This window comes from Crinia signifera, chromosome 8, assembly GCF_055691185.1.
Source record: "Crinia signifera chromosome 8, ASM5569118v1, whole genome shotgun sequence".
NCBI classification, from domain to species: Eukaryota; Metazoa; Chordata; class Amphibia; order Anura; family Myobatrachidae; genus Crinia; species Crinia signifera.
In genome coordinates, this window is record NC_139224.1 from 72116600 (window position 1) to 72143127 (window position 26528).

At 42.4% G+C, this 26528-nt stretch overlaps 1 protein-coding gene across 2 annotated transcripts in view; it reads left to right on the forward strand.

The window, feature by feature from the left end:
* The window catches only part of DUSP12 (dual specificity phosphatase 12), a 116443-nt gene that overhangs the window by 46574 nt on the left and 43341 nt on the right, over positions 1–26528 (forward strand). For both annotated transcript variants that reach the window (XM_083156667.1, XM_083156668.1), the window contains exons 4-5: positions 12537–12655; positions 23602–23692. In XM_083156667.1, coding sequence (XP_083012793.1) covers positions 12537–12655; positions 23602–23692 — 210 coding nt within the window. The remainder of the gene's footprint in view (positions 1–12536; positions 12656–23601; positions 23693–26528) is intronic.

Below are 26528 nucleotides of genomic sequence, written 5' to 3' on the forward strand. Positions count from 1 at the left end.
GCCAGTTTTTGCGTTCCTGACAGAGCCCTTTTTTTCAAATCTGACATGTCTCACTTAAGTGGGGATAACTTTTTTTTGCTTTTACTTATCCCAGTGATTTTGAGATTGTTTTTTCGTGACACATTGTACTTCAAATTAGTGGTAAATTTGGGTCGATACAGTCTGTGTTTTTTTGTGAAAAATACCAAAATATCGTGAAAAAATGGAAAATTTAGCGATTTGCAAAATGTTAAATTTTCTGCTTGTGAGACAAATAATCTTACCACTCAAAATAGTGAATAACTAACATAGACCATATGTCTACTTTATGTTGACATCATTATTTCAACTTCCTTTTAATTTTTTGGGACACTAGGAGGCTTACAATATGAATAGCAAATTCTCAAATTTTCAAGAAAATTTCAAACACTGATTTTTTTAGGGACCAGTTCAGTTCTGATGTAACTTTGAGGGACTTGTATGTGAGACACCCCCATAAATGATGCCATTTCAAAAACTGCACCCCTCACAGTATTCAAAACAGCATTTTGGAAGTTTGTTAACCCTTTAGGTGTTTCACAGGAATTAAAACAAAGTGTAGGTGAAATTTCAAAATTTCTTTTTTTTTGCAGATTTGCAATTTTAATACATTTTTATAAGGAACACAGTACATTTTACTAGAGAAATGTGACTAAAAATTGATTCCCCCAATTCTTTTGTTTTCATAAATATCCTATATGTGGCCCTAGTGTGCACGGTGACCAAACCACAGGCTTCATAATAGAAGGAGCACCTACTTGATTTTGGAGCCTCCTTTTTATGAGATTATTTTTTAGGCACCATGTAGGTTTCAAGGCACCATAAGATGCTAAAAGTTAGGAACCCCCCCCACAAGTGACCCCATTTTGCAAACTACACCCCTCAGGGAATTCATCTAGGGGTATAGTGTACATTTCAAACCCCCAGGGGTTTCACCAATTGTGGTACAACTGGGCAGTGAAAATGAAAAATTATTTTTTTTACACAAAAATGCAGTTCTGGCTCAAAATTTTTCATTTTCAGAAGGTATGAAGGAGACAAAGCACCCCAAAATCTGTGCCCCAATTTCTCCCGAGTACGGCAATGCCTCACATGTGACCAAAAAATACCAGTTGGGTGCATGGCAGGACTCAGAAGGGAAGGAGTGATTTTTGGATTTTGCAGCACAGATTCTGGTGGAATGAATGGTGGGTGCTATGTTGCACCAATACAGTGGAACCCCCCCACAAGTCACCCCATTTTGCAAAGTACACCCCTCAGGGAATTCATCTAGGGGTATAGTGTACATTTCAAACCCCCAGGGGTTTCACCAATTTTGATACAAGTGGGCAGTGAAAATGAAAAATTACATTTTTTTACACAAAAATGCAGTTCTGGCTCAAAATTTTTCATTTTCAGAAGGTATGAAGGAGAAAAAGCACCCCAAAATATGTGCCCCAATTTCTCCCGAGTACGGAAATGCCTCACATGTGACCAAAAAATACCAGTTGGGTGCATGGCAGGACTCAGAACGGAAGGAGTGATTTTTGGATTTTGCGGCTCAGATTCTGGTGGAATTTTGGTGGGTGCTATGTCGCATTAGCAAGACCCCCCAAGCACCAATACAGTGGAACCCCCCCACAAGTCACCCCATTTTGAAAACTACACCCCTCAGGGAATTCATCTAGGGGTATAGTGTACATTTCAAACCCCCAGGGGTTTCACCAATTTTGATACAAGTGGGCAGTGAAATTGAAAAATTACATTTTTTACACAAAAATGCAGTTCTGGCTCGAAATTTTTCATTTTCAGAAGGTATGAAGGAGAAAAAGCACCCCAAAATCTGTGCCCCAATTTCTCCCGAGTACGGCAATGCCTCACATGTGACCAAAAAATACCAGTTGGGTGCATGGCAGGACTCAGAACGGAAGGAGTGATTTTTGGATTTTGCAGCTCAGATTCTGGTGGAATTTTGGTGGGTGCTATGTCGCATTAGCAAGACCCCCCAAGCACCAATACAGTGGAACCCCCCCACAAGTCACCCCATTTTGAAAACTACACCCCTCAGGGAATTCATCTAGGGGTATAGTGTACATTTCAAACCCCCAGGGGTTTCACCAATTTTGATACAAGTGGGCAGTGAACATGAAAAATTACATTTTTTTACACAAAAATGCAGTTCTGGCTCAAAATTTTTCATTTTCACAAGGAATGAAGGAGACAAAGCACCCCAAAATATGTGCCCCAATTTCTCCCGAGTACGGCAATGCCTCACATGTGACCAAAAAATACCAGTTGGGTGCATGGCAGGACTCAGAAGGGAAGGAGTGATTTTTGGATTTTGCGGCTCAGATTCTGGTGGAATGAATGGTGGGTGCTATGTGGCATTAGCAAGACCCCCGAAGCACGGTGAAATTATGAACCTAATATTCCATAGATGTGTGGTATATTTTAAAACACTCCTTTATACATAGGCCGGGTTTGTCGGGGCAAGTGTCACACTGGAAAATAGTTTGCTTTCTTATTCCCTTTTTATAGCAAACTTTGCACCTTTTTTGTGTCCTGCCCTTTTTTCCAGTGGAGGGGATTTCATCAGGAAAATGCTGCCCTGGTACAATACGGGGGCCAGTACTAGAAGTACTGGGGCCCTCTGCCTGCTGGTTCCCAAATATTAGGCCCTTTATGACTTCCTCTTGAAAGTGCATAAATGTCCCCCTCTGGCCGGTAGAACGGAATAGCACGTAAGCGTTATACAGTGCCATCTGGATGATATACACGGCCACCTTCTTGTACCAGATTTTTGTTTTCCGCAGGGCACTGTACGGCTTCAGTACCTGATCTGAAAGATCCACTCCGCCCATGTACCTATTGTAATCCAGGATACAATTAGGTTTTGAGGTGTGGGTACTGGTACCTCGTACAGGGACGGAGGTGGTACTGTCTCCGTGAATTGTTGTCAGTATAAGGACATCCCTCTTGTCCTTATATTTGACCAACAACATATTTTCGGTGCATATTCCCCTGCTTTCACCCCTTCTCATTACTTGGGCAATGTGCGTTTTTGGGAGGCCTCTTTGGTTCTTGCGCACAGTACCGCAAGCTGCTGTACCTCTTGAACCAAGGGCCTTAAACAGGGGGATGCTGGTGTAAAAGTTATCCACATAGAGGTGATAACCTTTATCCAGGAAGGGGTGCACTAAATCCCAGACAATTTTCCCACTAACACCTACGAGGGAGGGGGGGCATTCTGGCGGTTCAATTCTTGAATCCTTCCCTTCATAAACCCTAAACCTGTGGGTGTACCCTGAGGTGCTTTCACACAGTTTGTACATTTTTATGCCATACCTTGCCCTCTTACTGGGAAGGTACTGGCGGAATTTAACCCTTCCTTTAAAATGTATAAGGGACTCGTCGATACAAATAAATTTTTCAGGGATGTACACCTCTTCAAATTTGGCACTGAAATGATCAATGACCGGCCTGACTTTGAATAGCCGGTCAAAGGTGGGATCATCTCTGGGTGGGCACTGTGCATTATCGGTGTAATGTATACATTTAAGAATTGTCTCAAATCGAGTCCGGGTCATGGCCATACGGTAAAATGGAGTACTGTACAGAACATCTGTACTCCAATATTGCCTAATTTCTGGCTTTTTTACTATGCCCATATGAAACACCAGACCCCAAAACGTCATCATCTCTACTGCATCTACAGGGGTCCACCTAGCAAATGATGACGTGGGGTTTTGAGCAATAAACTGCTGGGCATATAAATTAGTTTGGTCCACCATTAAATTTATAAAATCATCAGAGAAAAATAATTTGAAAAAGTCAATTTCTCTGAGACCTGTGGAATCAAATTGGATTCCTGGCATGGCCAAAAACTCAGGAACCTGGGGCTCAAAATTGTCTGGTGGTGGGGTCCATACGAGATCAATTATTGGGGGGGGGGTCTCAGCTGCTCTACGGGGGCGTCTTTGAGGGGGTCCCTCATCACCAGAGGAGGAAGAGGAGCTTAAGGCGAATCCTTCAAATTCCCCGCTTGCATCACTGGCTGTGTCAGAGTCAGAAGCAAGCAGGGCATATGCCTCCTCCGCTGAATACATTCTCCTGGATGACTGGGAGGACATTTGGGAGGACATTTGGGATGCCATTTTTATTTTTGTGTTACTGGTAGTGAAATGTTTCAACACGTGTATAGTGTAGGGGGGGGGTACAAACTTTATTTCAATCCGGGGGGTATGTAGTGTGTAGTGTGTATGTGGTGCAGAAAAAAAAAAATACTTTATACCAATAAAAAAAAAAAAAATGAAGGGGTTAAAAATAAAAAATTTAAGGGGTTAAAAAAAAAAAAAGGTCCTGCGCCAAAAATTGAGCACAGATGTTGGTCAGTAACGTCTGTCACTGAACAGCGCTCAAAGGCAACAGGAATTTGATCAAAAAAAAAAAAAAATATAGATCAACCCTGTGCCGAAAAAGATGATCAGTGATGTACGTCACTGATCAGCGCACAGCGGCCACAGGACACCCACAAAATCACAGTGTGTGTAAAAAAAAAATTAAAAAAAGACCCCACAGCACACACACAAAAAAAAAAGGTGATCAGTGATGCGACACTGATTACCAGTGAGGTGCAGCAGGTGCACAACCTTTGGTGCAACTGACAGGTATATATAAAAAAAAAAAAACCTCTGTACCCCCAAAAAAGTTGCTGATCACCTCAGATATAGTGATCAGCACAAAAGGCGGGGGCAGCAGACAAAAAATTTAGCACTCTCTATCACTCTCTGTCACTATCTCTCTCTATCTCTCTATCTCTCACTATCTATCACTCTATGACACTGCAGCAGCAGCACTGACAGGTATATCTATATATAAAAAAAAAACTGCGCCCCCAAAAAGTTGCTGATCAGTTTATTTATACTGATCAGCACAAAAGGAGGGGGCAGCAGTCAGTTATATCAAAAATATATAGCACAATCTGTCACTATCTCTCTCTATCTCTCTCTCTCTATCTCTCTCTATCTCTCTATAACTATAACACTGCAGCAGCACAAAATATAGCACTCTGTCACTAGGCCTCTCTATCTATCTCTCTCTCTCTATCTCTCTCTATCTATAACTATATCACACTGCAGCAGCACAAAATATAGCACTCTCTGACACTATCTCTCTCTCTATCTCTCTCTATCTCTCTATAACTATCACACTGCAGCAGCACAAAATATAGCACTCTGTCACTAGGCCTCTCTATCTATCTCTCTCTCTCTATCTCTCTCTCTCTATCTATAACTAGATCACACTGCAGCAGCACAAAATATAGCACTCTATGACACTATCTCTCTCTCTATCTCTCTCTATCTCTCTCTATCTCTCTCTATCTCTCTCTATCTCTCTATCTATCTCTCTCTATCTATCTCTCTCTATCTAGCTAGTACACTGCAGCAGCACAATTTCACAGGAAGGCACAAGTAGTAACAGGATCCAGGAAGCAGTGATGAAGCAGCGATCAGGTAAGTATGGAGCAAGCTATGGAGCAAGGTTCTGGTCAGTATGGCGGCAGGGAGGTACGGTGACCGCACTGCACGCTATTCCAGACCGGAATGGCGTCTGCAGTGCAGTCACCGTTAGTTTAAATCCCCCTCCTTGGCTGTGATTGGTCCGTCGGTCCGACGAACCAATCACGGCCTTTGGGGGCGGGCGGGGTGCGGTGGGGTGACACCAGTGTCACCCTTACACCCCGCGGTGATTGGTGCTGTACTTTACAGCACCAATCACCTCTGATCCCGTGTCACCGGCGAACGTTATTCGCCGGTGACACAGGAAAACGCTGTAATTGGCTGTTCACACTGAACAGCCAATCACAGCGATCGCCGACGGGGGGGCGGCATCGCAGCCCCCCCTGGGCATGCACGGACATGTCTGCTGTCAGGGACAGCAGACATGTTGAAACTGTCACCGCGTCTATAGACGCGGTGACAGTTAAATGCCATGACGTACATTTACGCCATGTGTCGGGAAGTACTTCCCGACCATGACGTAAATGTACGTCAAATGTCGGGAAGGGGTTAAACAAGATACTGTAAAAACGCTAATCCATGCTCTCGTCTCACACATTGATTATTGCAATAGTCTCCCTATTGGCCTTCCCCAATACAGACTCTCACCACTACAGTCCACCATGAATGCAGCTGCGCGGCTAATCTTCCTAGCCAGATGTTTATCGTCTGCAAAGCTACTCTGTCAGTCACTTCATTGCTTACCTGTATTCTATCTTACAGTACACTAGGACCCTTTGCATTCTGGTGGAATTAATGCAATAAGATTACAGTATTAATGCCTAGATTATAAGCTTGAGAGCAGGGCCCTCCGACCTTTTGACTGTCTGTAAATACCTTGTTTGTTGTATCACTGTCTCCTTTTGAAAAGCGCAACGGAATATGCTGCACTATATAAGAAACTGTTAATAAAGAAAAAATAATACAGTACATTATTAAAGCTAATGGATCCCATGAGTGCTATCAATTTAGCCGTGTAAGATTGCATTTATCATGGAATCTGCAGAATCCCCTATAAGCAGTCACAGGAGATCCCTTATTTTCACCTAATAGCACCATGGGTCTAGGAACTCATCAAGGATTCCATGTTCTATTGCCTGATAACTGGTCACTTAACGCATGGTAAAAATCGTCTGTAATTGGATAGCCTAATAGTACTATTGGCCTAAAAAGCATTTTTTACAATGCAGTAAATTACTGCATGTAATCGGATACCCCCTTAAGCCTGCCTGATTCATCCCTAAAACAGGTAGTAATTGATCTCTGTGTCAAATTAAAACACTTCTGTTTTTTTTTTTTTTAATTCAATACATTTTTTAAAACACTGGACACATTAATTGTACTGGTTCTATGGCTGGCTGGTTGACTTCAAGACTCCTTTCCACCTTGTTTTAATTAGCCACAGAACCTGTGTAATTACAGGTTGAGTATCCCATATCCGAATATCCGTTATCCGAATTATTCCGAAAACCATACATTCCAAAAAGTGAAAAAAATATATATTTTTTTGCTAAAAACTCATTAGGGACATTTGTAACGGCACTACTGAGGACATGATATGTAACTGGCACTATATGTGTACAAGAAAATGATTGCTTGGCATTCAAATTCAATATCTGCGATAGTACACAAATTTTGTTTCATGTTTTGAGACCTTGTTTTTTGAACAAATAAAATATATTTGTGTGTATTTCATGTGTTTGATGTGTTTATACAGCATAAATGCAAGATACTTCAAAATACATCATTGAAATATTAAAATATTCCGAAATACGGAATAATCCGCTATCCAAAATTCTCCTGGTCCCGAGCATAAGTGTATGGGCACTATAAGTGTGTGTGTGTGTGTGTGTGTTCACAATGTGGCCCTCCCTTTGGTCTGTTCCCACCCTCGCTGGCTCTAAAACTGCGATCGCCTGTGATTTCCGCTTCAGGGATCGAGCATGCGTACGGGGATTGCTAAGTAGAGATTTACGCTATCTTTGGGTCTGAACCAGGCCCTTTTTTATGATCTACAACACAATAGGTTTTGTGAGGCTAAACTTTTTCCTCATTGAAACTGAAATTTTTGATTGCGATTATCTTAAAATTGTTAAGCTAAAAGCACCTTTTTGTCAATTTCCACTGCACATAGACAGAAAATGGACTGACCATCAGCGACTCGTGTGTATCCGTGTTTGCATTTTTAAATTTTCCACGATTAACCTAATATGGTGATTTGATGGACGGTAGCATTGAGACTTCCCGCAACTGATTGAATAACCACAAGTGAATTTCTATATGGATACAGGGTAACTCCATAGAAATTACCTTGGTTTTACATTGTTTCTGATGCTTTGGGAACATCCGCAAACTCTTATTCAATATTACAATACCATTGGCTGCAACAGTTTTCATCCTTTTCTATCCTTCTAATGCTACTATCCACAGATGTGGATATATATATATATATATATATATATATATATATATATATATATATATATATATATATATATATATATATATTCTAATCTATCTATATGTGTTTATATAGATACAGAAGTACCAACACATTTGCCATTCCTAAGAATGGGGTGCAAACAGCACCCACTTCCCAGGATGGGGTGCGGTGACCTGTGACCACACACTCTAGCAAATACAAACACAGGGGCCCAGCACTCACTACAACAAACTAACTCACCTTAACATTCAAATAATCAATTAAATAAATAATGGGGTTTTAGGTCATGAATTGATCAATGCATTTAAGCTTGCAGCCCATCGCCGGCGGTGTTTGTATATGTGTGTATATGTATGTTTTGGCGTAATTTTGTATGAGATATCTATATCTGTAATTCCACCCCTTGTGAGGGTTAATCCACCACATGGCTCTCTAGGGCTTTGTGAAATGGTGTGAATTTTTTTTTTTTTTAAATAGTCATTTTTATTACTTTTACAAGAAAAAAAAAAACAAATACAGCCTTACAACAGTGGTATTACATGAGGTGTGTAGATCAAAAATAACATCTGAAAACAAATACTTAGAGTACAATTATAGGAGTAAATATACATTCACGTAAACAATTAGAAGGATATACACGTCGGAAATATAGCAAATGCACCAACAACCGAAGGCGCCATCTGTGCGTCCGCGATCAATATTTTGAAAGGAGGCACTAGTATACATCATATCTCTCGAATAACTGTTACACACCATCAGGATATAATACTGAACAGACGTCCATCGAAAACACCACTATCTAACTACAAAATTCACTATCTATAACAATATGCCTATGTTACCCAAAGCAAAACCCCCCAGAAGGACCCAAAACAAACCTCCCCCACCCCACCCTGTATGAATATCTCTCCTTAGTCCGGCCAGTATTTAGCAGAGGCAGAGAAGAAAATTTTAACACCCCCGTATGGCAGATAGATCCCTGAGCTTGCATAAATGTAAAGCCAAAGCTGTAACAATCTCCGTAGTTTCTCAGCCTTCCATGTAGATAGGTATAAAGACCATGGAAACAGGAGATTTTGATACTTTAATTCCACCGCTGAAACCATGTGATAGATTTGTGGAAAGTCCTCTATTTCAGGAGATAAAACATCGGCAGAGTCAGTAGAAGTAGACTTTATGCAAAGGGGTGAATCCAGAAGGGACCTCGAGGTGAACAGTATATGCTTTGTAGAGTCCCCAATATCAGGGGTTAGAACCAAGTTAGTAGTGGTTGGGGGCAGCTCTATTTGGCAAGGTAGATCTACACCCATCTCAAGCGTAGGATTTGTAGAAGGAATAATTAATACTCCAAGTGTAGCAAGAATCCTCTCTGTAGAGGCATTAATGGCCTCAAGGATTAGGTGTAAAGGGCCAGACATCTCTGATGCAGTATGCTAAAGATATACTGCAGGTATATCACAGAGGCAAGGCAATGGCGGCTAGCACACCACGCCCCGCCAATAAGTGGATATCTCTTGATGAATATCAAGCTGAAACTGGAAATGCGTGAAACATATGAAATGGTGCTCACCGCAGTGGAACCCCCCAGGCTAAGGTGGCCGCAGCCTCCACTTCACCACCTTAATGTCAAGCAGAGTCTCCTCTGTCCCCAGGTGTCAGGGCACCATATATCAGGCTGCCGGAGTGAGCGGTACAGCTGAGCAGGAGAACGGTGCTTTAAAGTACCCGGCCCGTCGGGGCGCATCCACAAAGGGCGGCAGCAGCAACATAAACGGCGCCCACTCCTGCAGCAGAGTATATTGCCGGCAGGGACAGCAGTGGGGCAGCGAGCAGTGCCTGGTCACGCACAACAGGTCTGGCGCTGTGTATAGGCAGCAGAGGATCCTCCGTCTGCGCACCACCCAGCGGGAAAGATCACCCAAGATGGCGCTCGCAGGATAGCTGCCGGATCAGAAGCTGACAGCGCATGCAGGTAGACCCGATCAGTCCATGCCCGCCGGGCACGCCGGACAGTTCAGCAGGTGCAGGAGACACTCAGGGGCATTGCAGAGTAGATCAGGGGGAGCTTAGGTGGATGTAAGCAGGATATATTGAAGGATAATTGCGGAGCTCTCACCCCACCCAACCATTCACTTGCCTGGCCAAGCCATGCCCCCGAAATGGTGTGAATTTTAATGCACGTTTCGGTGTGCAAACCCTGTCGGCAGGCATAAAGTTTGCACCTCGAATTGTTGCATTAAAAGTGCTCACAGAGCACTGGGCATTCCTCCACAGTGATTGCAAACATGGTTGCGGCATTGGCGCAAAGACATACCCCCTTTTGCTGAGGGAACCCTCCTTTTCAGGAGTGCATAGTGGAAATCCCCTTCTGCAAATCCTGGATCCTACAAATTCCTACAGCCCCTGGACTCAGCACTCCATTTCAATGAGCAGCTTTAGACTTACTTGATTTAACTGCTTGAGGCACCTGTTCAGCCATTCTTCTATTTATTAATTTTTGGTACAATTTTCTTAACCTAAATGCAAATAGTTAAATGGCTTAATTTACATAATTTGGATTTAAAAAACATAAAATAAACTTTTTGGGGGGACATTTTTAGAAAAATAGTTTCTTGTTAGCAGAGCAGCCTGCAGTAGAGGGTGATTCAGCGTATCACCAATGGCTCACTTTCTAGTGAAGGTGTGTCTACTATAAAGCAGTTGCCCTAGGCTGCTCACCTAGTGAAGCCATCTGTAGCTAGAGGAGAGAAGGGAAGGCACAGCTTCTCTTAGCCCGGGTTGTAGGAAGATTCTCTTTCTGCAGCTGCTAATTGTCGATACTTTTATTATTGTCCCCTTGTGTTGCCAAGCAGGCAAGAGGAGATTGGAGGGTGGCTACGATATGTTGCACATTTAAAACCTGTTATTAACTTATTGCAAACTATTTGCCAAGAATAAAGCTAATATGATAACGGTTTGTCATTATCTGAACTTATTTCCATAGATGTACATGTCGTCCCCCCCCATCCCGCAGCATACATCATACATATATTTCAAGTATACGACCCCTTTTCTTGAGATCACGAATACTGTTGTCAAACCAGGGAGCTTGATGGTGTGGTTTGCAGGGTCGAATACGCAATGGGGCTATAGTATCCAGTGCCTCTGTCACAGCCCTGTTATAAAAATGGACTAGGGAACATGGATCTTTACAGGTCCCCATCACTGCTGAGAGGTTCAAGTTAGCTGCCATGGCCTGAGGAGTCATAGCCCTCCTTGGGCGATATTTGGTCAATTCCATGGGCACAGATCTATTTTGAGGGGTTGCGACTGAGAACCATATTGAGTGGTGGTCTGACCATGTGACTGGGTTTATCTTTAGGTCAGATACTTCTAGTCCAATCTGGAAGACAAGATCAAGAGTGTGGCCACTTTTATGTGTAGCAGAGGGGATGACTTGAGTGAGCCCGAGAGCATTCATTGTGCACATGAGATCTTGGCCAAGGCGTGAGAGCTCATCATCGACCCATGCATTGAAATCCCCGAGAATGAGCCATCTTTGGTGCTCCAGAACTAGCCCAGCAACAATATCTGCAAACTCTTGTAGAAATGTCTTTCCATCTCCAGGGGGGTGATAGATGAGAAGTACTCTGAAACCTAATTGTGCAGAACTCCGGGCAACAATGCACTCAAATGAGTGAGTCATTTCCATTGGGCAGACCTTAAATTTTAGTTATTTTTTAAAGCAGATGGCCACCCCGCCTCCCCTGCGGTCCAGTCTGGGGTTGTGAATAACAGAGTAGTTTGTTGGAACTGCAGGTTCCAGGATAGGTGCTGCATTTTCATCCAGCCAAGTCTCAGTAATACAGGCTATATCTGACGATTCGATAAGGTCAGCAATTGTAGCAGTCTTGTTTTTTATAGATCTGGCATTACAAAGGACGGACCTGATGGGACATACCAGAAGGCCTGTAATTTTTTTTAAGTAGTGTGTGTTGGCACCTTGGAAGTCATTCACAGAGCGAGAATTTACAGATCTGTACATCAAAGCATTAGTATTAGTGATTATGAATTAGGTTTCTTTTGTAACAATAGAAAAACACATTTAATATACAGTATACTAAAAATGTTCTGCTGAAGCGCATGTTCTTATGGGGGGGCCCCAGATATATCAGTGTACCGGGCCCCAAGATTTCTGTGTCCAGCCCTGGGGTGGAGTACGCAACCCATGGAAGTTATTATCCACAATGCACCAATCCTGCATTATGCTTACTGTGTGCTCAAGGGTTTCTTTTGTCTGTGACTGTACTATCTATATCCTCTGTTGTATGTGCATTGTTTATTAATGTCTGTAAAGCGCCTTGAGTCCTGTTGGAGAAAGTGGCTATATAAATTAAACGTACATCTTTTTACAAACATAAGATGAGAATTACTGTGTCTGCTAATAGAAAATATATATTTTCAGATACTTTCTAGACTTGCATAGAATATTAAAAATAATCTATATTACATGCACTGCAGTTTCATGACTCACAATCCAAATGTTGTGCTTCTTGTAGAATCAATGAAGAGTTTGAACACCAGCTAGCACTGTTTGAAGCAATGGGTTGTGAGGTGGATATGAGCAGTGCGAACTACAAACAATATCGCCTTCAGAAAATGACAGAAAAATACCCTGGTAACATTTCAGTTTTTATGGTCCGTGTTGGCTGTTTTTTATAATTTTTTTATTGATGTGCAGAACTTTAAATGCCATGACCTGATATATAGGGGCAGCACAGATGGTGTAATGGTTAGCATTCCTGCCTCACAGCGCAGAGGTCATGGGTACGATACCCACCATGGCTCTAACTGTGCGGAGTTTGTATATTCTCCCCGTGCTTGCGTGGGTTTACTCCGGGTACTCCGGTTTCCTTCCACAATCCAAAAATATACAGATAGGTTAATTGGCTCCCAACAAAATTAACCCTAGAATGTCTGTGTGTGCGTGTACATGTGGTAGAGAATATAGATTGTAAGCCCCACTGGGGCAGGGACTGATGTGAATGTTCAACTATACTGTGTAAAGAGCTGTGGAATATGTATGCGCTATATAAGAAACTGTTCATAAATAATAATATAAGAGCAAGATATAATGTGTGCAGAATTATAAATAAGAATGAAATTGTGTCTAAATCAAGACTAATTAAACTTTTGGTACTTATGAGTTATCTGGGCGCCCGATTTTTTGATTGTATGCCTTAAGTTAAGGCATACAATCAGATGCGATGCGATATCGCATTGCATCGCATCGCATGCGACCATCGGATGCGATGACCCGATTTTTCCATAGGAATCAATGTTAAAATGGACTGAGTCCATTTTAACATGGAATTCAATGGGAAAAAGGGGTCCTCTTCATACCCCTACTATCCAAGTGGGCATGGAGTTGGATATAAACCTGTGGCGAGCGTAGCGAGCCACCGAGCCCGAAGCGTGGCGAGCGGACGGTATTCTATGTCCCCTCGCGGGGCTCGCCACACTTCGGGCTCGGTGGCTCGCTACGCTCGCCACAGGTTTATATCCAACTCCATGCCCACTTGGATAGTAGGGGTATGAAAAGGACCCCTTTTTCCCATTGAATTCCATGTTAAAATGGACTCAGTCCATTTTAACATTGATTCCTATGGAAAAATCGGGGCATCGCATCGCATCGCATCCGATGGTCGCATGCGATGCGATGCGATGTGCCCGATCCGACCCGATTTAGAAATCGGGCGCCCGGATAACTCATAAGTACCAAACTTTTTAGTGCTTGACTTTTTTGAATTTGTACCCATTAGCAACCTAATGTAGCACTGGACCAATGATGTTGTATTGTTCTGTATTAAACATCGCAAATGTTAATGAAGGGGTTATTCTAGTTCACTCTTTCTGACAAAATCCTTCTTAGATGGACAAAACTATGTGCACTGCAGGTGGGGCAGATGTAACATGTGCATAGAGAATTAGATTTGGGTGGGGTTTTACTTCAAAGTGAGATCTATATTGCAGTGTAAAAATAAAGCAACCAGTATTTTCCCTGCACAGAAACAAAATAACTCACTCAAATCTAATTCTCTCTGCACATTTTACATCTACCCCCACCTGCAGTGCACATGGTTTTGGCCATCTAAGAAGGATTTTGTCAGAAAGAGTGAACTAGAATAACCCCCTTAGTGTTGAGGGAATGTGTGAAATTTATTGCACCTCATCCTATGACCATACCTCTCAACAGTCCCGATTTTTATGCTGGAATGTCCCGGTTTTCGGGGACATTCCCGCAGGAGGGCAGCCAGTTCAGTGAGGCAGGGGTGGGCGGAGCCACTGACAGGGCAGGATGGGGGTGGGTTGGCCGGTGGTTCACCAGTGTGGAGTGTGGTCAACGTGTTTGCATCTTTGTGGCCCTACCCCCCACCATGCAATGTGGGTATTCAATTAATTCCATCAATAACCTAAGAAATTCAGTAGGTGGACTGGAACTGATTGTCTGTAGGACAGCTTGTAAGCCGCCTTCATGTTAAATATTGGTATATAAGCTGGTAACGTCAAGGGTCACTAGCAAACTACCTACAGGTGGATGACCAAATTTGACCAATTTATTTATTAATAGATGACCAAACTTGACCAGTTTATTGTATCTTTCAAAAAATATGGACTGCTTTGCAGGTTGAAGAAAGTAGTCTACGTATTGAGAAATTGGCTGACTTAATGAACCCACTGAGGTAATGATAGAGAACTCCTGGAGGGGGAGTTCAGGGATTTATGACTCTTGAGCAACATATAAATTAAAGGTATACACAGACATTCTTGAGTCAAAATTGTCATAGTCTGATCAGCCAGCCAATTATTATTCTACCCATTGCTGGAATAGCATCTTTCTCCCTTCTATAATTCTTTGTGAAATTAAAGGTCAACTTCTTATAACAATCTGTGTCTGTCAGCTGCCTCAAAACCTCACCTATATAATCCTCTTTATTGACCAAAATGATGCCTTTGCCTTTAATGGCGGGGCGAATGACTATACCAGAGTTTTTTATGCAGGGACAAATTAGCCTCATTCTCCTCTTTCGTGGTTTCCTAAAAGAAGAAAGAACATCACGTTTTACCTATTTTATGAAGGTCTTGATAGAAGCCCTCGAGGAGGGTGCATTAGAGGTAATCTTAAAGGGTGAGACAGGAGAAGAGTCCTTCTCACCAGTTTGCCTCAAGAAAAAAAATATTTCAGTCGTAGCTGTTGATGAAATCGAAACCGCTCGACCTCAGTGTAAAATGGCAGTTGTTTGTGTCTCAATAAAGGGAAGATCCTTGTTGAGGGTTACAAATATATTGGATTATGCCATTAGTGCACTGGCCACAATGGACGCTATGGCTACTGTGGTTTGTTTTTTGTTGGTTTGTGGTCACTGGTGTCGTCATTTCCGCTGCACTCCACCGTGCTTGCTTTCATCCTCAATTGTGGGTGTGTGACTCTTGACTCCTTTGGTGTGCGGAGCCACAATGAGGTGGGCATGGTGGGTGCGGCGAGAAGATTCCACCAGATGCTAGGTCAGATTATAGGGATTTCCCCTATATAAACTGCTTTATGCCTTGTGAATACTACCCTTAAACATCCTTCAAGGGTTATCTGGGGAGTGACCCAAATGCCATAAAATATACATGTTTGGTTTTACCTGAAGGGCGTATATTTGTGTTTATATGCTGCTATGCTATTTCACAGTACAAGTAAGCGGATTTGATGTTTATTAAATGTTTTTTGCTGAATTACTGCGGTGCCAGTTTATTTACATGCAAGTGGATGAAGGCTATGTATATGTATAATGTATATGTCATGGCGCTGCCGGACAATTCTGCAAATATGCCAATTTGAGAACTTCGTCCCTTACTTTCATACACAATTATTAGTATTTTGAAGAATCTGTAAGCTGAGCAACCCTGGACCTTGGGTCGTAAGAAATACAAAGTCAGAACTAGAATTTTATATCTAATTCAAAGAATACTTCAGTGCTTTATTTATTTATTTAGAATTCAGATTATGGCACAGTTTCAAACAAAATGAACTACTCAAATAATCTCAGGTAGTTCTGTTGTGGGGGAATTTCACAGAATCCGCAATATGGTTATGTCCAACACTTAGCGGAGTTCCCTAAGAAATGCACACTCAGTCCCAGTAAAAGGGACTGATAAAGCCCTCCACTGCAGCAGCCCCCATCCTTGGGATTTTTATCCATCTCCCTTCTGGACAGTCAGAAATTGCACAACCACCATCTTTACATACTGTAGGTGCCTGGCAGCAGACAAGGGAGGGGGTTAGCCCAGAGAACACAAATCTTCTTCAAAGAGGATGGTGTAATGGTTAGCATTACTGCCTTACATCGCTGAGGTCGTCATGGGTTCAATTCCCACCATGGCTCTAACTGTGTGGAGTTTGTATATTCTCCCCGTACTTGCGTGGGTTTCCTCTGGGTACTCTGGTTTCCTCCCACAAGCCAAAAATATACTGGTAGGCTTATTGGCTCCCAACAAAATTAACTCTAGAATGTCTGTGTACATGTACGTGTGGTAGGGAACATAGATTGTAAGCTCCACTGGGGCAGGGACTGATGTGAATGTTCAACTATACTCTGTAAAGCGCAGCGGAATATGTATGCCCTATATAAGAAACTGTTAATAATAAAAGAGAGCGACGCCTGTAATTAGATCTATACCTGGTCACCCATGAACAGGTTTATGATGAGCCAGAAAGTTTAGTGGCTTAGTCATCTGAACATGTGGAATTATTTTACCTTCTACCAAGGGGTCGATCCTATTAGCGCCGAAGGGTTTTGGGGTGCCGTTTAAATGATGAAAACTGCACCCGAATTAAGCCGATCTCGCAGGCTTCGCTAGGCCGAATTCGCTAAAAATTGCTTGCAGCCATTTAAGTGAATTCAGTCCGCCGTAAAATGTGCACCTAATAGGATCGACCCCCAAGTGTGATTTGATCTGGACATATCCCCCTTATCAAGATTTATAACCTCTGGTCTGGTCATGTCATCGGCACATGGAGCATTGCTTTTATCCCCGACTTTAGGGCCTGTAGATAAGAGCTGGCTTATCAGGAAGACAGAATTTGCTCTCTCCCCCAGCCTGGATCCATGCAGGTCAAACATGTCAGCCATTTTGCCACAGAAACCTAGGTTTCATCTAAGCTGAAAGAATACAAATAGCCAGAGAATAGTCTAACTGGGCACTCACCAAATCATTAAGTTGCAAAGAACATGAGTTTATTCACAGGTGACAGCAGGCAAATAATTAGCGGATAGTACCATGATAGGTAGATGTCGATGGTGTTTTAATCCAAATAGGATTGTCATCAGGACATTGCAGCTTATTCAGAGACCATTAAACCTAGAAGCAGAATGGTTAACATGGAATATCACCCAGCTAATATACCAACACTAATCAGCCAAACACAGGAAGCAATGAAACTAATTAGAATAGGGTCATCCAAGCCATTATACACATCTAACGTAAGATCGACATATAAACCCTGTATTAATACCAGAGTTACCACATCTAGTTGAGGCTAACTCAGCTAAAGGACTCCTCATGTCAATCTTATGTTACCTTTTATCAGGCGAGCACCATGTAGCAGGTGGGCGGAAGTATCTGTCTAGGAAATGATACCAGCTCACCCTGCGTGCCACAGACCGGATGTACACATCACAGTCCCTCCCCGGGACTGGAAGTAGAGCTGCGATATTGTAAACAACTGCTGCTAAGTAACAGGCACACTGCTACTACATACTAGAGGCTGAAGGTGTGTGTATAGCAGCTGGAGCTACTCATTTACTGTATATATAAATACAATACTTAATATCAAAATAGAAAAAACAAGGATACCTGAAATAATAGAGAAACATACAAAAGAATACATATAAAAATGCAAATAAAATAAATCCATAAATAACCACCTTATCCCAACAGCTATAACGTAAAAAATATTTTTTGGCTTTGTTTAATAAATTTTTTGGTACTTGTTTAGTTTCACGGCGGGCCGATATATCGACCGATCCGATGCTATTTTTTACCTGTTCATGACCCCACTATCCACTACGCATGGAGTTGATTTGATATAGTGTGGCGAGGGGACGCGGATTACTGCGCTCGCCACATTATATAAAATCAACTCCATGCGTAGTGGATAGTGGGGTTATGAACAGGTAAAAATCGGATATATCGGCCGCCGTGGAACTAAACAAGTACCATTTTTTTCAAAGCGGGGGGGGGGGGGAGAATAAATGTTTTCAGATTTTCTTTTAAAAAAAGGTACTTGTTAGCGTCCCTTTCAGGATAGGCTTTGTGTATCTGCGACCAGCATAGTCAGTCAGAAGCAGCGTAGTGTGTTCCGCGCGACCAGCGTAGTCAGTCAGAAGTAGCGTAGTCAGCACGTAGTCACCGTAAGCGTCCCTGTCAAAATCGGCGTAGTGTTCCCGCAACTAGCGTAGTCATCGTAGTCAGAACTAGCGACCCTGTCGGAAACCGCATCTAGTTCTAGATTTGTCATCGTAGTCAGAAGTAGCATCCCTGTCAGGAACAGTGTCTTGTACTCGCGGCGAAGTCAGTCAGCTGGTAGATTTAGCGGTATCCAGTTAGCGTAGTCAGTCAGCTGTTAGATTCTGTGATCGACAGACATATTTCAGTCATGGCTGCTGAAAAGCTGACACTCTTCAACCTGCCCCAGACTGAGGAGGAGTCTGTGGCATTTCTGCAGAGCCACAAATTCCTGCCTGACACCCAGACCTGCCCCAATCGGCACCCTATGAGGCTCAATGTCAGGGAGCGGATTTGGCGCTGCCATATCTGCAACTGTGGCAAGAAGGTCAGTGTCAGGGCTGTGCAGTGGTTCAGAGGGTGCCATCTGACCTTTGTCACTCTGATCTGGTTTGTCTTCTGTTGGGCAGAGGAGCTGACCAGCATCTGCTTCTGTTAGCGACATCTGTCCATCTCCCAGGCAACCACTGTCCTCTATAATAACTTAATGCGGGAGGCCTGCACAGTCGACCTCCTGTCGCAGCCTCACCGGTGAAAAAGCAGCACAGCACTACAAAATTTCAGAGTTCACATATGGACTAGCGCAACTCCAGTTTTTATGCACTCACTCTATCTCTCTAATATATCATCCAAAACATTGACATCTGTTGGCAGCGAGTGAAACTAAATCTTTCTCTCCTCTCGCATTCACAAAAAAAAGGCAATCACAAGGTAGAAGACTAGCTTTGGAAGCATTTGCTTCAAGCGGGGTTACTAGTATGTACAGATGTAGCCCCTGTCATCCTTGGCCAGGGCTCGCCAGACCCTCTCCTCTGGCGAGCGCCGGCGGACAGGGGCTACACTGAACTGGGACGCGCGTGCGCCTCACATGCACGCGCGCCCCAGTTTCTCGACGGCGGCACTGCAGGTCCCTGCCCATCTCCGCTTCAGGGAGACAGGCAGGATTAGGGGGGGTTGGGCGGCGAGGGAAGTATCGCCAGCCCCTGCAAAGATGAAGCTAGCTTCATCTGTGTGTGTATATGTATATATATGTGTGTGTGTATATGTATATATATGTATGTGTGTATATGTATATATATGTATGTGTGTATATATATATATGTATGTGTGATATATATATATATATATATATATATATATATATATATATATATATATATATATATATAGCTATAGCAATCCACTTGTGCCGGCACTAATGTAGACAGCTGCTCCCGGTGCCACAGATACTGCACATGTATACTCCAAACGAAAAGAGCACTCAGGAGACTTCGTATAGATGCAACATCACTGTATTAACGGTAGTAACAGCCGTTTTCGGGACCGCAGCCCCTTCGTCAGATACCTACAGCAGTTTGACACATACACATACCCCCCTAGATATACCCCATTACTTACCGGGTCCCGGCATCCCTGCACGCTGTCTCCGTCGCGCCGGAAGCCGTCAGATGCCGCACTTTCGGTCACGGACATCGTGAAACCATGGTTACCGCCTAGCTTGCGTCTCACCTGGTTCGCTCTGCGTTCCAAAGACTGCATTTCATCCGTCAGGCTCCAGCAGCGTCACCCATACAGTGGAGCCAGCCAAAGATCCAGCAGCAATCTACTACAAAAAACAAAAAGATAAATACATAAACATTACATACACAAAAACAGGAATAAAAAAAAACATATATACATAAGGAATAATGCCAGACTTAACCTCAATTGGAGCATATTAGCTGAGAAAGTTCCAGGTTATTTTATCGTTCAGACCACCCGGTCTGGTGGTGCCTAGACGCAAAATCCACTGGGACTCCCGTATGAGTAATGATTTAACCCAGTCCCCCCTCCGCAATGATAGGGGGACATGGTCAATCATGAAATAATTTAAATCTTCAAGTACATGGCCTGCTGCCTTAAAATGACGAGGCACAGGTTGGTCCACCTCCTTGCCACGTAGGGTAAGACTGATGGCGGACCTGAGGGCAGCCATCCTCTCCTTAAACTTACGAGAGGTCTGGTCCACATACAGTAAGCCACAGGGGCAGGTCACAATGTACACCACGAAGGTAGTGTTACACGTGAGGACGTGCCTAATATCGTAATTACTATCACAATGAGGATGGGGAAAGGATTTACATGCAATCATAAATGAACATGTAATGCAATTGGTACATTTATAGCAGCCTGGAGGCTTTACATATACATTGGCCATCGGACGCTTAACTTCTGTAACATCAGCATGTATAAGATGGTCCCTTAAATTTCTACCCCGTCGGTATGACAACAATGGCTTGGACTGGGACAGCATGGTAAGATCTTTGTCAGTGCCCACTATGGGCCATAGGGCTTTGACAGCTCTACTGACCACTGGGCTAGAAACAGAAAAGTTGGACACAAACGGTATCCTGTTTGTGGACGTCTTGTGGGACGATACTATAAGCTACTCTCTGGACATTCCGCTAACTTTACTCTTGTGTTGGTTCAGTAGAGTGACATCGTAGCCTCTGTCACTGAACTTAAGGACCACTTTATCCAATGCCTCAGGGATTTTGTTGAACTGGCTGGTGATACGGGCGGCCCTCACCATTTTAGACAGTGGGAGCCCCTTCTTAAGAGCAGGGGGGTGGTGACTCGTGGCCCGAAGTAAGGTATTGCGGTCAGTACTCTTGGAGTAGACCTCAGTGTCAAACCTACCCTCACACAGCGTAACTGCCACATCTAAGAAATTAGCTTTGGTCGAATCACAAGTATATGTCAATTTTATGGGGAAGTCCTGAGCATTGATGGTTTCCATGAGTGCCACAAACGCATCTTTACCTCCAGTGCAGAGCATAAAGATGTCGTCAATGTACCTTGTATACAACAAGATACATCGAGCAACATCGGGGTTAGAGATCGGTCGAAACCCCATTGACGCCCAATGTAACCTTGACATCCAAAAAATGGACAGTTTCCTGGTGTATGCTATAAGTGAATTTAATGGGCGAACTGGACAAATTATGGGTGGTCAAGTGTTTCTCCAGATCTGCAGCTGACCCCGACCACATCATGAATAAATCGTCGATGAACCTGGCGTACGCAATGATGTTATCTTGCACACCAGGAACATCTAAAAAGATCTCACGTTCCGCCTGCAGCATATAGGCGTTGGCGTACGATGGGGCCTCATTGGACCCCATCGCACAGCCCGACAGCTGCAGGTAGATGATGGCGGTTTGGGGTTTCGACCGATCTCTTTACTAAGGAGACGGATAGAAACACCATTTTGCACGCCAACAGTTTCCATCCCAAGCCCTTGAAATATGGGCTGCCTTACTCCCAATTTTTAAGGGTAAGACGGGTGTGCAGCAGTGATGCCGATGCTGAACGGCAAATGCAGATCATGGTTGACAAATTTCTTTCCAGAGGCTATGATAAAAGCTCAGTATTGGCGGCCAAAGACAAGGCCATGAGCGAACAGCGCAGTAACCTGCTTAAAAATCAATCTAAAAAGACCCAATCTAATTATCTTCCTTGGGTTAACCATTACAATGACCAGAGTCAACAAATTAACATCGTTGCTAAAAAATGGTGGCCTATTATTAAATCTGACCCCAATATTGGTCTTGCAGATAGCAGGCTTATGTCCTGCTATCAACGGGGTAAGAATGTATCTGATTGGGTGGTTCGCACAGACATCACTGGAATGTCAAGTAACCAACTGATAAGAGATGGTTTCCTAGCCAGACGTAATGGCTGTTTTAGATGTCTGGGCTGCATCACCTGCAGATCCATGACAGCCTCTGACTCATTTTGTCATCCTTTATCTGGGAAGAAGTACTTTATTAAACACAACTTGACCTGCACAACAAAATTTGTTATATATCTTTTGACCTGCCCCTGTGGTTATAGCTATGTAGGGAAGACGAATCGTACCCTTAAAGAAAGAATGGCTAACCACCATCATGCTATTAAAATTGCACTTGAAACCAGGTCGAGTGACCAACCGGTGGCCCGGCACTTCTTACAAGCCGGACACAGTGTGGCATCTCTTAGATATATTTTAATTGACCATGTACCACCACCTTCAATTAGAAGAGGGGATAGGTCTTTGAAACTCCTCCGGTGTGAAACAATGTGGATACACCGGTTGGGTACATTGGCCCCTCTTGGCCTTAATGAACAGCTAGGCCTTCGCTGTTTTCTGTAATTTATTATTACTACCCCCTCTTAGCTCCCTTTTTGCTTTTTGAGATTTTTTGTCATTTAGCTTTCTTTGTCATTTAGCTCTTTTTTGTTCTTTAATGCTTAGAGCTATCATGCGATAGTATGAGCCACTGACTGGCGTATTTATTAGGTTGCATCCTTATTATTATGCCTATAGTGTGGGATTTTTTGCTGTACATCCTGCTCCATGTGGTCCAGCGGTGAGTGGAGTTCTGCGTTTTTAAAGTATTTTTTAACTTTGTCTACTGTTTTACACAGATTGTCCGCTTTTGTATGTAATAAAGTTTTTTTGTATTTTGTGTACAGGGTGCTATGGCAACGGAGCCGCCCGACTGCCGTGACGCAACCACGCTCTCTGCTGAGGGACATGAGACGACGCAGATGATTGGCGGAAGCGGAAGTCACCGGGTGTCGCTCCCGCGCCGGACACCTTTCATGCTGATGGTGCCGTGAGTATAAAAACTGTATACTTTCTGTTATTTGTTGTCTGATGAAGAGGTAATAAACCTCGAAACGTTACGCAATTGACCTGTGTCAGTGTCTGGTTATTGGAGTGCCTCCACACGCGCTGTATGTATGTATGTATATATAGATAGATAGATAGATAGAGATATATATATATATATAGAGATATATAGATAGATATATATATATATATAGAGATATTTTTATTATTTATTTTAGCGGTGGATCACTGAAAAGCAATCACGAGGCAGCACGCTCCAGAATTTTTTTGTAAAATACGTGGTATTACGTCAACTGTCAATGTAAAAAACAGGTCATGACAATCAACAGTTTCGGAGAGCATTCCCTTCATCAGGACGACCAGAAGGGATATAAAGTGCTAACTAAATAATAATGATTCTCTTACTCTTTCAGAATTAAGGAATTTACCGCGTGAAGTCTTTGCTTTGGACCCTGGTTCCTTAGGTCATACTAAAGATGTTCTTTTCCGGTGCAGAAAATGCAGGTTGGAATTTTTTGTTGCAGCTGTGAAAAAATTGTAAAAAAATTACTGATTATGCTGGCCATTGGCATTAATTACATTACAACCCTGGGACTAATTGAATTACAACCCTGCTGCAATGTACCGCAGGTAAATTAATTCCTCCCATTTACAATGAAAGCTATTGCAATGATATCATACTGTATATTAGTGGTTCCCAACCCGTGTGCTGTGGCACCCTGGGGTGCCTTGGGACACTTGAAAAGGTGCTTTGGATAAGTGGTCCAGAATGAATTCAATTGTTCAGTGTAAGAGGCAAACCTAGTGCTTCTGGCTTCCCATCATAAAATATGTGGACGAACAGAAGCAAATCCTGTCACTTAACTAACCTGACTACATAACTAACCCTAAGGATGACAATTTACTTTAATATTTTTTTTCTGAATTGCTCAATAAGAATTTTTTTGCCTAGGGCTGCTGTGAGAAACATTCTGATACTATAAGGTGCCATGATGCAAAAAAGTTTGGGAACCACTTATGTGTAATAAAAAAAAAAAAAACGACATGATATGCACACACAAGGGGTGTTTGTTCACATTGAATACCATGCCCAAGTCCCAGCAATTGGACTGAACCCTGCAGGTGATGGAGCTACAAAGTACAGTCCATGAGACTATCCAGAACATCTGATTGCTCATGGGAAAAAAAACATTGATTCTGTACTCAAGTCCAGGTTTTTAAGTGCGGGATCTAAAGCTGTTTAAATGGTTTTACCCTGCTTGCTCAAAAACTTAGTGTCATAACAAGTATGCACAGGTGGATTTTAGGTATTTCACCTTAAATTTGAATCAAATACATATAGTTATGTGGATACAGAGATTGTTATGCTCAGAAGAAGTGGAGAAGATAAATTCTGAGCATAACAATCTTTGTATCCACATAACTATATGTATTTGATCCGAATTGAAGGTGAAATACCTAAAATCCACCTGTGGATACTTGTTATAATACTAAGGAAAGGGAAAGAAAAGATTTGTCCTGGTGTGGTGCACCAACAAGAATTTTATTCATAAAACATAACTTTTAATTAATAAATTTATTAAAGCAGGCGAAAAATTGTTAAAAACACAGATAAACCGTCAAAAAGACAAATGTGTGTGTTTTAAAACTTGACACGTGTGGACGTGCCATGTGTGCTTCACTTTATTATCAATAATTTCAGAAATTACACGCTCAGCTTAAGCTGTTACTCAAACTGGGAATTCATTGGATTCCTTTTGACAGACACTTTTTATTATGTAATATTCGCTAGTCAGGCAGATTTATAACATAGTGTCCTATAGTTCAAAGGCTGATTGGCAACAATTGTAGAGATTGTATGCAATGTGTCAATTTCCCAGATTGGTTACAATGCACTCAGCTCTGTGTATGATAAAGGTTGTGAGTCCTATGAGTGGGTAATATAAAGGTACTTATAAACTTGCACCATTCAATAAATGCTGGAGGTATAAGTTATGTCTTCATAGACTATTGTGCGTGTGATCGCTGCTATACTGACATAGATTTGTACATTAGGGAGCCAGTATGTGTGAGGTTAAAATGATCTACTACAGCGGGTTCAAAGGATTAAGAATCCCCGCTGGTGTCTTTCTCCACAATGGCAATATAAATATAATCCCCGTTAATATAGACACTCCAATGTTAATATTAAATTGCTGGCAATGCCCTGGATAAGTCTGGAGCCAAAACGGCTCTCACAGGTACAAATTAGACAGCAGGAATGCGTAGTATACAGCACGCTGTATACTGCTGCTGATAACCCCACATAGGTACATACAGTTTAAATAATATATGATTCAGCTTAGGCTGAGTGTCAGAGCAGGCACAGCCCTTAGAAGGGCTGAAGTCGGAGCGCTGTCACTGTACAAATACAAGGATTACGGAGCACACTGTTAGCTGCGCTCGCACGGCTGAGTTGCTGAGCACGTGCTTTCTCTAACCGCTTTGTCAAGGCTCCCCAATGTACAAATCTATGTCAGAATAGCAGCGATCACACGCACAATAGTCTATGAAGACATAACTTATACCTCCAGCAATTATTGAATGGTGCAAGTTTATAAGTACCTTTATATTACCCACTCATAGGACTCACGACCGTTATCATACACAGAGCTGAGTGCATTGTAACCAATCTGGGAAATTGACACATTGCATACAATCTCTACAATTGATGCGAATCAGCCTTTGAACTATAGGACACTATGTTATAAATCTGCCTGACTAGCGAATATTACATAATAAAAAGTGTCTGTCCAAAGAAATCCAATGAATTCCCAGTTTGAGTAACAGCTTAAGCTGAGCGTGTCATTTCTGAAATTATTGATAATAAAGTGAAGCACACATGGCACGTCCGCACGTGTCAAGTTTTAAAACACAAATTTGTCTTTTTGTCTGTTTATCTGTGTTTTTAACAATTTTTCTCCTGCTTTAATAAATTAATTAATTAAAAGTTATGTTTTATGAATAAAATTCTTGTTGGTGCACCACACCAGGACAAATCTTTTCTTTCCCTTTCCTTGAAATCCATTATATTTGTCAGTGGTAGCACACCCCTACAATAATACATATCCCTAGATGTTTTTTTTAACCAAGAGATAAGGGGGCCTTTTATACAGATCATATAATTGTAACCACCAATCTTGTGCGATTGCATCCAATCTGTGCGTTGTTATAATACTAAGTTTTTGAGCATAATTTGTGCCCTTATTTCTCACATATTTCTCAAGATTGCTTGAAATTAAAACAATATCACTGCTTACCAGAATAAGGGTTTTTTTTTCCCAATAAGATGTGGTCTTTT